Below are 13,120 nucleotides of genomic sequence, written 5' to 3'. Positions count from 1 at the left end.
ATTTTAACTTTTACTTTCCCTGAATCTTAGTCTTAAGATGAGCCCAATATATGGTTAGGTTTTGTTGTTGTTGCTGAAGTTTGTTTTTGTTGAAAGTCTGTGTTTTGAGTTTGCTCAGCTTGAACTGAATATACTTATTGAAATGCTTAGAATTAAGTCTGTTGTCTTGCCATTTGCTTTCTATTCCTTGTTCTGTGTCCCTATTCTACTTCCCTTTTCTCCTTTGTTGCCTTCTTTTGATGAATTATTTATTTGCCCTTTTCTCTCTTCTTCTTTTAGCTGTATTAGTCATAGAGTCTTTATTATCCTTTTAGTTATTACCCTGTAGACTCCAACATGTATTCTTAACTCACTGAAATCTAATATTAATTAGTGCTTTTATTCCATTCCAGACAGTGCAAGGACCTTAGTACACTCTTAACTTTTTAAATTTTCTCTTCCAGTTTTGTGTAGTGTCTTGATATTTCTGTATGTCTTTAACTTTTATGTTTTAACTCCCCACATACCTAATTATAATAGTGTTTAGTTAATATAGATTAGTATTCATTTACCATTTATATATCATTTCCTTTGCTCTTTATTTCCTCCTGTGTGTCAACTATGATTATTTCTTTGTTCTGCTCAAAGAACATTCATTTGTGTTTTCTTTGGTATGAATATACCTATGACAGGTTACCTCAGTTTTGTTTGCCTGAATATGTCTTTAATTCACCTGCCTTTTGAAAGGGTATTTTTACTAGATCAGCAGTTACTTTCCTTTAATTCTTTGAGGTTATTAATTCCACTCACTGTCTTCTGGCTTCCGTTGTTTCTGTTGAGAAGTCAGCTATAATTTGCTTATTACTCCTTTAGTGTAAACCTCCCCACCCCCCAGCTACTTATAACATTTTCTCTTGTGATTTTCACAAGTGTTACTGTGGTAGACTTACGTGTAGCTTTCTTAGTTTTTATCTTAATTGGCACTTTCACCACTTCTAAAATCTGTGGATCAGTGTTTTTCACTTGTTTTAGAAAGTTCTAAGTGATTCTGCTTTCATATATTGCTTTTGTCCCATTTTGTCTATCCTTTCTATATGGTACTCCAGTTATACATTTCTTAGACCATTTTACTGTATCCCATTTATCTGCTATGTTCTTTCTGTTCTTTTCCATTCTTTTGTATGTTTAGTTTGCATATTTTCTTCAGACCTATCTTTTGGTTCATGAATTCTTTTTTTCATCTGTGTCTAACATGATAAAACCATTATTTGAATTTATTTCTCAGTTCTAAAATTTCATTTGACATTTTTTTGTGATTTACACTTTCCCTCCAAAATTTTCAGGTTTGTCTTTTATTTCCTTGAGTATATTAGTCATAATTATTTTAATATCTAACTCTGAAAACTTTATCTACATTTCCTATAGATCTTTTACTGTTGACTTTTGTTTCTTGTGCTTTTAGGTCACATTGTATCTCTTTATTTGGTTGGTTCTTTTCAATTGAATTCCAGATATTGTATATGAAAAAATGTGGAGATAATTTGAAAGCGAACATGCTGTTAACTTTATTCAGAGAGGATTTATTTTTGCTTCAGAAAGGTGACCAAAGGACTGGCAATCCCAGATTGTCTTAATCCAGGCAGGGATTGAAAAGATTTGAATTTAGTCATCATTAAAGTTGGTCTACTTCTGGTTCAGTTTTATTCACGGTTCCAGACTTGCCTCATCAGTAGCTCCTCAGTTCCAGTTTTTGTCCTCTTATCCTCAGAAATTTGTCTGTCTCTTGCCATCTTCCCTTGCCTTTCAGATTCTTTAGAATTGGCCAACCCTCCTAGGCAAAACACACCTCCAGAAGACGTGCACACCTCTTTGGGTTTCTTGTCTAAGATCACAGTCCCACAATTCTTCAGTCTTGGCCATTCTCAGTGCTTTCATCTAGGTAGTTTTGCTTTTAATAATTGTCTAGGTGTTATAGTTCTCACTGGGGGGGGGTTGATTAAATTACCTATTTCATTATGTAAAACTCAGAAAATACGGTGACTGTTTTTTCTGCTGAGTTATCTTCAAGATGGGTATTTAAAAATCTGTAGTTTTATGTGGATCATCAAACATTTTTCATTTGTTCATACTCTAATGCAGTTTCTTAGCATAGCTTTGGATATACATTCCTATGAAGAGAGATCCACCAAAATGGATAGATGTCCAGAGTTGTACTATATATGGCTAAACTAGGCTTCTAAAGTTTAGCTGTTAATAACCCAGATATTTTTTATGGTTTGTATTATTTTGATCATTTATTTCTTTTTAAGATGGAAAGAAAGGATATTGATATTTTTCAAATTCACTTAGATTCTTTGGCTTTCTGCTTATCAAAAATTGGGCAATCTCAGTTGTTTTTAAAATCCTTTTCTTATTTTATTGGTAGAGTAGTACTTCTTGGAGAAACCAACTAATAAGGACTTAATTTGTATAGAAAGATATGTTTTTTCTGTTAATGTATTAACTCATAATTTTCATTCCAAAATCAAAATACTTTTCTCTTTGTTCATCTTTGCAGAACTTCAGAAATAACTATCACTTTTTTCTTTTCCTCTAAATTTATTTTCATATTTACTGATCAAATAGTTTTTACCTAAAGTTATCAAGGGTTCCATGCACTTCCAAGATAAGGGATAACATCAATCTAAAGACTCAATTCTTTTCTGTCTTCACTGCTTACAGACAGGGAACACAGTCTCTTCAGCCTGGACTTATGTAGAAGAATTCGGAGAAAATAAACAGGTAAGAAAAAGTCTCTTAGGAATATTAAGTGATATATTTAGTTTCCAGAAAGCCAGTTATAAATTATTATTCTTATGGTTTTAAGAAGAAATAGTTAAAGTTGTTCAATGAAACCTTGTGAAAGTTTTTAATTATTATAGTTTTGTTAATTATAGATGCATTAAGCAAAGTTTTAAAGAGTTAAAATGACTTCTATATTTCAGGTCTACTGAAAACTTTTAACATGCTAGTGTGTACATTGTGAACCACCAGGATGGCAAAGAGTATTAAGGTGGATGTAGTTGGAATGAGTGTATTATAAAGTAGATTACCCAGAATTTCTCAAACTTATTTGAAAATGGAACTCTAGTTTTTTCAAACTTACTAAACCAAAATTATTATTGATACAATTTAGAATAAAAGTTATGTTTATTAGGATTCACTGTTTAGTTTTTCCAACATGGTACTGAGAAGGATAAGTTTTAGTAGGAAGCTAAAGGTAGTTTATAATAAGTTTGAGTAAAGATTATTACTATCCAAACTCCTTTTTACATGTAGAGGCAAAAAGAATGTTGTAGTTCCCTGGGTAGTAATCCGCATGTTCTTGAGTAGGTTACAATCCTAGTTTGCTATAGCTTGGATCATAATTTTCCCTCTCATAGGCTGCTCTTTTATTCCTCTCTTTCCAAAATGGTATAGAAACTAGCATGGAAAGGAATTTGATGTTAATTCAATCTCTTAATACAAAGGTAGCAAACTGGAAGCTCTTGATATGATTTGTTTGGTCTCTTCAGTTTTTTGAAAGGAAAGCAGCTGGGTTTCATTTCAGTACAAATAGCTGGACAGCATTTGTTTTATATTTGTTTCTTTTTGAGTTCTTCTTTTGTTTGTTACATCTTGGACTCTGAAGGCATTTGAGTTTGTAATTGCTGTGTTTAATGTATTTTAAGAATTTTTCTGATTTGTTTTTAATGTTTTCCTATTATATAGTATCCCTATTAAAAGTTCTTCCCAAACTGATTTGCCAAGTTGTTGAGTGAAGTAACTGTTTCTATGGTCAAGTTTGGGAAGAACCATGTACTATATATACTCCCCTTGGAAATCATAATGCATGTTAGCATCCTGAATAATTGCAGTAGCAATTTGTTTAGCTGTTAAACCCATCTTTCCTAAAATTTTCCCAATGTTTTTTGGCCTAAGGGATTCTTGTTTTGACAAGGTACTTGAATTGTGTGGGATGTAGTTTGAGACACATTTAAACTAACCTAGAGAAACACTTGGGATTTCTTTATAACTTTTTTGAGGTATAATTGAAATACAATAAAATGCACATATTTAAAGTGTACACTTTGGTCAGTTCTGCTTTATGTATACGTCTGTGAAATGACACCAAAATCAAGAAAATAAACATTTCTATCACCTCTACTATAATCCATTCCTCCTACTCTCTTTTCTAGGCAACCACTGAACTGATTGCTGTCACTATAGTGACATTAGTTTGCATTTTCTAGGATTTCAAACCCTTGTTTTTAAAGTTTAAATTACAATCTTTAGAGATAATTTAGAATGAAATGGCTGTAATTTCTTAAAAATAAAAGTACTGATATCTGACAAAGTATATGTTTATGATTGTTATACAATATCGAAGTTTCAGAGTAAGAATTTAAAATCCAAATCACTCTTTCAAAATTATATGGGAAAATACGTTGTAAATTAAAAAAATAATTTAGTTGAAAACAGAAATAGATGATTTTTCCCCCAAAATTGAATCTGAAAAATATAATCATCTAGTAAAATCAGAGAACTAATTAACTAGAACCTTATAAGGAAACAGTTACAGACAATAATTTTCTTATCCAGCCACCTGTTGCTAAGATTATCATACTCAAACCCTCCTATAAATCATCTTAAAACAGAAATAGTGGCCTGAGTTACCCTGTGGGCCTAGTCTTAGAAAAAATGTTGGTCATTGCCCATCTACTTTTTGCCCTTTGCTGTCAGTCACCTGATAGGAAAAATTAAGTAGACAATAAAAATACTTTTTAAAAATTGAAGTAGGGAAAGTAAATGAAGTAAAAATGCTAGTAAATTTGATAATACTAGTGTATTCCAGCCAAAAGTATCACTTAAAAATTTATAGTTAATGATTTTTAAATATTTCATAGGTTATAAGTTGCTTAATAATTACCAATACTGAAAATTCTTTCCTCTGCCTTATAGTTAGCTCTTAGTCTTCAGTACTAGGAGAAAGTACAAAATAATAAATGTTAATAATATTCTAATACAGATGATTTTTGTAAATCTCTGTGTTTGAACCCAGCTGTATTTTATATTCTGGGTATGTATAATAAATACTGTTACCAAAAACTTGTTTTGCAGATGAAATTCGGTGGTTCAGTAAAAGAAAGTTATTGAGTTATAGTTATGACTCTTGGAATGTTAGAAATTGAAATAATAAAATGGTAAAATGAAATTTTTTCAAAAATTTTTATAAAGATCTCATAGAAATCTAAAGAAATACTTAAAATGTGTATTAAGGTGGGAAATGTATTTCATAGGTCAAAATATCAGGTGCTCCACCCTTATACATTGCTGTTGGAAGTGTTAAAATGGTATAGCTGCCTTGGAAAATACTTGGCAATACCTCAGAAAGTTAAACGTAGAGTTTACCATATGACCCAGCAATTCCATTCCTAGTTATTTACTCACGAGAATTGAAGACATATGTCCACACAAAATCTTGTGCATATTATTCCTTAGCGGCATTATTCCTAATGGCCAAAAGGTGGAAGCAACCTGGATGTCCATTGGCTAATGAATGGATAAACAAAATGCAGTATCTCCATACAGTGGTTATAAAAAGGAATGAAGTTCTGATACATACTACATGGATGAACCTTGAAAATATTATGCTAAGAAGCCAGTTAAAAAAGACCACATAAATTATATGATTCCATTTATATGAAAAATCCAGAATAGGCAAATCTATAGAAACAGAAAAATTAGTGGTTGCTGGGTCTGGTGGAGAGGGAATGGGGGGCGACTGCTAGTAAGTACAAAGTTTCTGTTGAGGGTGATGAAAATTTCTGGATAGTGGAGTTTGGTTGCACAACTTTGTGAATATACTAAAAACCACTGAATTGTACACTTTAAAAAGGTGCATGGGTGTGGTGTGAAGAGAGGGGGTGGGTGTGAAGGTAGAACTCAGAGCTAACAAGGAAAAGAAAAAAACCAATTATGAAGAATTTACTTTCTAATGGAAAATTAGTTTAAAGAATATCTGGTCAGAAACAAACTAAAAGAAAAAGATTAGTATGAGAAGACACTTTCAACTGAACTCACTTTAAGGTGTCTATTAAGGGTTTCCCCCTCTTCATATGAAACAAAAGCAGCTAGAGAATCTTGATGTTCGGTCAAGAGGTGTAAGAGAATTAGAAACAAAAAAGGGACACACAAGAAGAGAGTAAATCAGTATATATCTATTGCTTAGTTTTCACTGAGGAACATATTGGTGGTATTCATCTCTTGTGCTGGACAGAGAAAGGTAGGAGACCAAATTATAATCACTGCAGAGGCGGGACTGGCAAGCAGGTGATGAATGTGCTGCCAGGCTCTGCTCTTGTGCCCATGTCAGATGTGGCGCTACAGTTACTACTCACTTTCTTGCTCATTCCAGACACAGCTTCAGAATCCCTTGGAATCCAGGGTCCTTTTAGTGATTACTGCTTGATTAGAATTGGCACTTAAGGTTAAGCCTATTTACTAGTCTTAATATAGGTCAAAGTTATTCTGTAAAAATGTATCCATTCAGCATATAAATATGAAATTTTAGAGGATTTGATCAAAATGTTATCTCTAATAATTACATTAAAGCGTTAAAAGGGCCTTTTCTTCAAATGAAGTGTTATATAAAAGTTTAGCATATAAAGCAAGGGAATGCAGAGCTGTGTGAATTTAAGTGGGAAGTGTGGGCGTGGGCAGGCTCAAGCAGAAGCCAGGTAGCTTAGAGCACCCTCTACTTTATTTCTCTCCCTCTACACACAACAACCTTTTGAAACGCTTTCTCTCAACCCAGTTTTGAGAAGATTGCCAGAGTAAAATGCTTGATCAAGTGGAAATAATACTTTCCTAGGAACTGGGAAGCCTAATTTTTAATTTGTTTTTTTCTCCATTTAACTGTGGGAATACGGAACAGTCACTTAATCAACCATCTTTTGTCTGTAATATTCTTCAGTGAAAGAGGTGGTTTGAATTAGAGACTTCCGAGGACTCAACCTATTGCTATTTAATATTTTGATTAAGAGAATCTAATTAGTCAGAAATTTTATTGGTATCAATGGTAAAAAGGCAAAACCAAGAAGAATGATCAAAAGGCTTGAACAGATACTTTACTAAAGAAGATGTTCAAGTGGTCACTGAACACGTTATTAGTCATAAGGGAAATCCAAATTAAAGCCAGAATGAGATACCATTCATATCACTGGAATAGCAATGATTAAAAACACTGGCAGTAACAAATGTTGGTGAGGGTTTGGAGCAATTGGACCTCTCATATTTTATTGACGTGAGTGTAAAAATGATCACAATGCACTGTTCGGCAGTATCTATCTCTAACCTACCACCCAGCAATTCTACTCTTAGTTATTTACCCCAAAGAAATGAAAATATGTATCCACAAAAGGACTTGTATAAGAATGTGCATAACAGCTTTATCCATAATAGTCAAAATTTAGAAGCAACCCAAATCTTTATCAGCAGGTGAGTGTGAGTGGATAAAGAAATTGTAGTATATTCATTCAATGGAATACTACTGAACAATAAAAAGGAAGCTACTGCTACATACAATATGAATGAATCTTAGAAATTATGTTGAGAGAAGACATAAAAAAATACTTTAAGAATACATTTTATATGAAGTCCAAGAACAGTCAAAACTAAGCTATAGTGATAGAAATCAGAAAGTGGTTGCCTCCAAAGAGCTCTTGACTGGAATGGATGATGGGAACTTCTAGACTGATGGACATGTTTTATATCTTGTTTTGGGTGTTGGTTACATAGCTTTATACAGTTATCAGAACTCATTGAAATGAACACATAGGATGTATGCATTTTATTGTATGTAAATTGTACCTCAATTTAAAAAGTGTTAATTAAGACAGTTGAATAATTCTCAGTGTAAAAACTTAAATTCTGAAATTGGCTCTGTATCATTCCCTTAAGAAGAGGGGGGAAGGGGAGTAATATCCCAGTCTGAGGCAGAAACAGTGGGATTGAAGAGCTAAGGATGTTCATTGGGAAGAAAAAGCAGGGGTGGGCAAGTAAGTATATGTTAGGAATTTTAATTCATTTGTTAATTTGTGAATCAGTGATGTTTTCTGATTTTTATTGTCTGTGATATATAAGTTGTATGTTAGGGGAAAACATGGTTCATCTAGGTTTATCTCACAGTTACTGTCTCAAGTTTGACATGTATTATATTTTCTAATCACCCAGATGTTTTCCCAAATATATTTAGATTCTTAACTTGTAAAAAAAATATTTTTGAAATGCTTATAAAACATCTGAAGCTTTTCGTTTCCTAATCTTTGTAGTATTAGGGGGAAATTTTTTTCTTGATTTATCCTCTGTGAATAAAGTCATCAAAGTGAACTTTTAATTTTATACTTTAATTTAGTCTCCTTAAAAATGTGAGAATAAAACAGTCCATTAGGGTATTTGTAAATTGAAGGTTTACATCAGGGGAATATCAGAAGTACAAATTTTCAGACCTGATAAGCACTCTGCTAGTAGCCAGTTGTCTGTCTATCTTCTTTGTGAAATCTCCTGAAGATCTCTTTTTTATCCACATTTCATGAGTAGGCTGCATTAGATCTTGAATGAATATAAACCCAAAGTGAAAGTGATTTCTCTGAAAACTACATTTCCCCACATACAGAAGTGTAAATATTTAAAGATCTGTTCTTCTAAATCATGTTGTCTGTACCACACTGTTAAAATTTGAAAGAGCTAGTTATATATACATGCTTAATAAGGAATTTATTGTATTTGTGTGATAACATTTAGAAGAAGAGAATCAGAACTTTTTTTTTTTAGCAAGTATTTGAATTATCAGGAACACTAAGGTTTTTGTTTATACTCAATGCCATAACGCTTCAGGCAAAGTGGATCCTTGAAGAGAAGAAAAAAAGTTCTCTAATACCTAGAGTTATCCTACTTTTGGATATTAGAAAAGCAAATGGTGTCAAAGTCATTCCTTATCCAGTTTCAAAATACTGAAAATATTTTGAACTGTATGCCTTGAATGTATTTATGTTTTCTTGGAACAAACTGCTTTTATTGATCTTATGGTACCATTAATAAAAAGGTTATAAAATTATTCTAATTAGAGTTTTACAGTGCTAGAAATTAAACCTATATTTAACTGATTTTTATTTTTTCTTAACTAGGTCCTTTCTGATGTTGCTTGAGCTTATTCTCCTGCAGTTGATCTCATTCCTGTTGGCTTAATATTAAGCCCCATGACAATACTAAGTTAATATTCATTTTTAGGCCTCATTTATAGCACCAGGAAAATATAGAAAAAACTTTACCTGTGCATTAGATGACCTAATTTCTTCTGTTCTTAGAAACACCATACCTTTTGTAAATAATCACTTCATAGTCATTTTCACACCCTTGGCTTACTCTACACCAAAGAACATAGTTGAGTTTTTGGAAAGTACAGGATTTGCAAATTTGGTCTTTAGTACTCACACACATCTATAAACATTATAACTAATGAAGCAGGAAATTATTCATACATAAGATGAATGTTTATTGTGGAATAGTAGTATTTCAAATGTTGGTTTCTAAAGAAATAATTTGGTTTAATTTTTGGATTTTTCTGTACTGTAAGTTGATAATGGTTTCTTGAAGTTTATTTTATAAAGATGATTCATTTTACTGTTTTATGGTACCAGTAGGATTCTAATGTTAAATTGGTTTTGGGGGTTATATAAATGTTTACATTAGTATTTAAATAATGAAATATTAGACAGTTTTTGCAGTCCAGGCATAAATGTGTCTGCTGGTTTGATACCTAATACAATTTCAAAAAAGAAGCAAATATGAATTCACTGTTTTATATCTTTTCTTCTTGGACGATCCCTTAGTGTCAGTACCAAATTTAAAAGGAGTTTCCTTGTGTATAGAGCAAGAGAAATCAGAGGTTCTCTTTTTCGGTGATCATAAAGACACAAAACAATTAATAGATATCCAAGAATGCATTCTAGTAAGATCTCTGAAGCATTGTGTCAGTGAAAGTTTACGTAATACTGACTGATGAAACTATCAGGATTTGCAATGCAGTGAATGCTGAAACAGTCTTTACCAGCAATATAAGATTATCAGGATTTTGAATGTTAGAACATTATGTTAAACTGTGATTATAGTTTTAATGCTTTGTCTCTTTGAATTAAATTTGTAACCATAAAGATGTGAAGCATAATTGTTATGTATTTATTTACAGACTACAATTTCCGTCGCAGCTCAATAAATAGTCTTTCCCCTGTTAGTGCTACCCTCTCTTCTTGGCCTCCCAGCCTGCTTCCTTACACTTCAAGGCCTTATTCTTATCCAAGCTATCCCTTGTCACCAACAGTATCACTTGCTAATGGCAGCCATGTTGGACAGCGGCTATATATCTCCAATCAGGCCTCATTCTTCTGAAGAAAATATTATAAATAGGAGTATGAAAGTTTCCTTGTAAAACATGCAAATTAAAATACTGTTTTATTTTAGAATCGGGTTTGTACATTTGGTTTTAAAATGATAATTATATATTTATTTCAACATAGTAAATATCAGTCACAATTCAGAATAACCTACCATTGTAAAACTTTTAAAAATGCTAAGTTTAAAAAGTTACTTAGTGATTTCTCTTGATAAAGTTATAACAAACTGCTGTTCTTTTTAAACTTTTGGGATTTTAAATAACTTCTGATTCCTGAGTGGTCAGTAGAACCCAGAAGTTTACATTAAATTTTTTCATTGTAACTTTGCTAAATAGAGTTTCTCAAGTATTAAAGCACTTGCAGACAATGGTTACACTAGATTTGATTACCAAGGATCACTATCTGTATTAGCGATTAGAACAATTATATAAACAGAAGCATCTAACTATTATGTAGAAAGAAATGAAGGGCAAAAAGATTAAGATGCAGATTTTATGCAGTACTAAAGAAAAAGCAATCTACCATTGTGGTCCTTGAAAATAACTATAAATATTTTAGTTAATTGTTTGTTGTAGAAATACATTATAATTTTGCTGTTAATGTATTTAAGGTTTTTATAGTTATGCTCCATTTGTGTTTTTGATATTCACTGTATAGTTCTTTGAGTAATAAGTGTTATGGTCTTTAATGTTGAAATCATGTGTTAATTTTTGTACTTGAATTCAAATTCTTTGACATTAAATATACGATGCTTCTAATATGCACGTGTTTCACTTTTGTTTATTGGTATGCACAAAAAAATTAGCTCTGACAACCGCTTTGACCTTCTGAGAACAATTTCCCCTACTTGGTATACATAGGCTCAGTGTCTTCATTGGGACCAAAGCAAAGGATACTGCAGAAAGAAAATTAATAGTTTTGTGAAACGTAACAAAAGTCCTTTTCAGGGGCCAATAGAAATACTTTTTTCATGAACCCAGTGACGGTTCCTCCATTTTTTATGAATAATTAATGAATCCAGGTTATTTGGACTGTTTAATAGTTTAGCAGTATACATCTGTAATCAGTTTCTGATGATGGTTTGCATAATTTATAGAGACAAAAATCTTTCCTCTTAGAATACCAGACATTAACTTTGTTGATCAACTCATTGTATGGGGTATATGGTTTTCATTAATAGAATATGAAATAGTTGCATATATTTCTTCTACTAAAGTTTTTTCTAGCAGAAGTTATCGGAGAGTAAATTAGTTTCTTTTTTCATCCTCTAAAGAAAGTTCATTCCATCTAACTATATGTAATACTTTCCAGGTTACTGCCTTAGATCTTCTAATTTAAATGAGCATAGACATTACACTTAACTAGCATTACTTGTTTTCTGACATCTGATTTTACAGTTTTAACTCCCATGACTCACAGGTTCATATCACTCCTTCAGCAAACATAACGAGTATTTATTTCGTTAGCTACTGTGGAAATACCCTTGGGATGCAGAGGTGACTCAGGTTGCAAGCCAGAAGATAAACAGACAATTTAGTTTTTCATAGAAACATTTGGAATGGACCAAATAATAATTACAAGTTCACACATAACTTTTTCACTTAAAATATTACACAGTTGACCCTTGAACAATATGCGTTTGAACTGCACAGGTCCACTTATACGTGGATTATTTTTTCAATAAATATGTACTGCGTAGTACACCATCCATGGTTGGTTGAATCAGCCAGTATGGAACCATGGGTGCTGGAGGGTGGGCACCCCCAACGCCTGCATTCTTCATGGGTCAGTTGTATATCACAAACAATTCAGAGAGCTTACTGACCACATAGTGTATTTGGAGGTCCATGGTTATATGGTGGGAAACGTATAAGCTTTGGCATCAGGTTTGATTACCACTTCTGCCAAGTAACAGGTCTTTGAACTTGTACACATTTTTTAATCTCTCTGAGCCATACTTTCAAATCTGTATAATCATGATATAAATAAACCTTATAATGTTAAAGGTAAAACACTTGCTAAGTAGAAGGCACTCAAATGGTAGACTATATTATTTAGGTATAATTATATGAAGAATATAGTAGTCATTTGTACTGGTTTTTCATTCCTTCTGCCTCCTTCAACCAGAAATATATAAATCAGTGCATTCATATCAAGCACTGTCTCTTTCTGTGATGTTATGGTTGAGCAGTTTTGTTCATACTGCATATGAAATTTCGTTTGACTTGTGAACATTAGCTACTAATTATTTGCTGCATTAATTCTTGTAGCACAGGCTCTATAATAAGCTATCGACCACAAGCCATTATTGGTAAGTTTCTTAGCTATATCATGCAGCTCATTGGGCAGGGAAACACTTCTAAAGACAGTCCTTTATCAAATTCTTTGTACAATTTTGTGCCAGGGGTTGTGGCTGAGATGTTCTACTAAGTAGCCATGATCCCTTGGCTTGCATAAAATCCCTTGTAAGCAGAAAGGTTATGCAGAAAGTTTAACCTTACCTCTCTTCTCTAGTTTTTCTTTTACAATATTGGAGTGGGAGAGTTTTCCCTAACTATGACCCAAAATCTAGAGGCCATAATAGAAAAATTTGGTAAGTCCAATTTAAAAAGGAAAGCCTGTGTGGCAAGAAAGTGGCGTGGGTTGTGTCAAAAGACAAATGATGAACA

At 32.5% G+C, this 13,120-nt stretch overlaps 1 protein-coding gene across 2 annotated transcripts in view; it reads left to right on the top strand.

The window, feature by feature from the left end:
* Positions 1 to 12,571, top strand: part of RBM46 (RNA binding motif protein 46) — a 37,016-nt gene extending 24,445 nt beyond the window's left edge. The window contains exons 4-5 of one of the 2 annotated variants that reach the window (XM_022599668.3): positions 2,701 to 2,760; positions 9,186 to 10,339. In XM_022599668.3, the coding sequence (XP_022455376.1) occupies positions 2,701 to 2,756 (56 nt within the window). In that variant the 3' untranslated portion in view covers positions 2,757 to 2,760; positions 9,186 to 10,339. Of the gene's footprint in view, positions 1 to 2,700; positions 2,761 to 9,185 lie in introns of both variants that reach the window. The other variant, XM_022599667.2, reaches the window with a different exon arrangement.
* The last annotated feature ends 549 nt before the right edge of the window (positions 12,572 to 13,120 follow it).

The sequence above is a fragment of the Delphinapterus leucas genome, chromosome 5 (assembly GCF_059928025.1).
Source record: "Delphinapterus leucas isolate spDelLeu-1000000601 "Yukka" chromosome 5, BTC_Dleu_Yukka2, whole genome shotgun sequence".
Taxonomy (NCBI): domain Eukaryota; kingdom Metazoa; phylum Chordata; class Mammalia; order Artiodactyla; family Monodontidae; genus Delphinapterus; species Delphinapterus leucas.
Note: the sequence above shows the minus strand (reverse complement) of the source record. Positions and strands in the feature narration are given on the sequence as shown.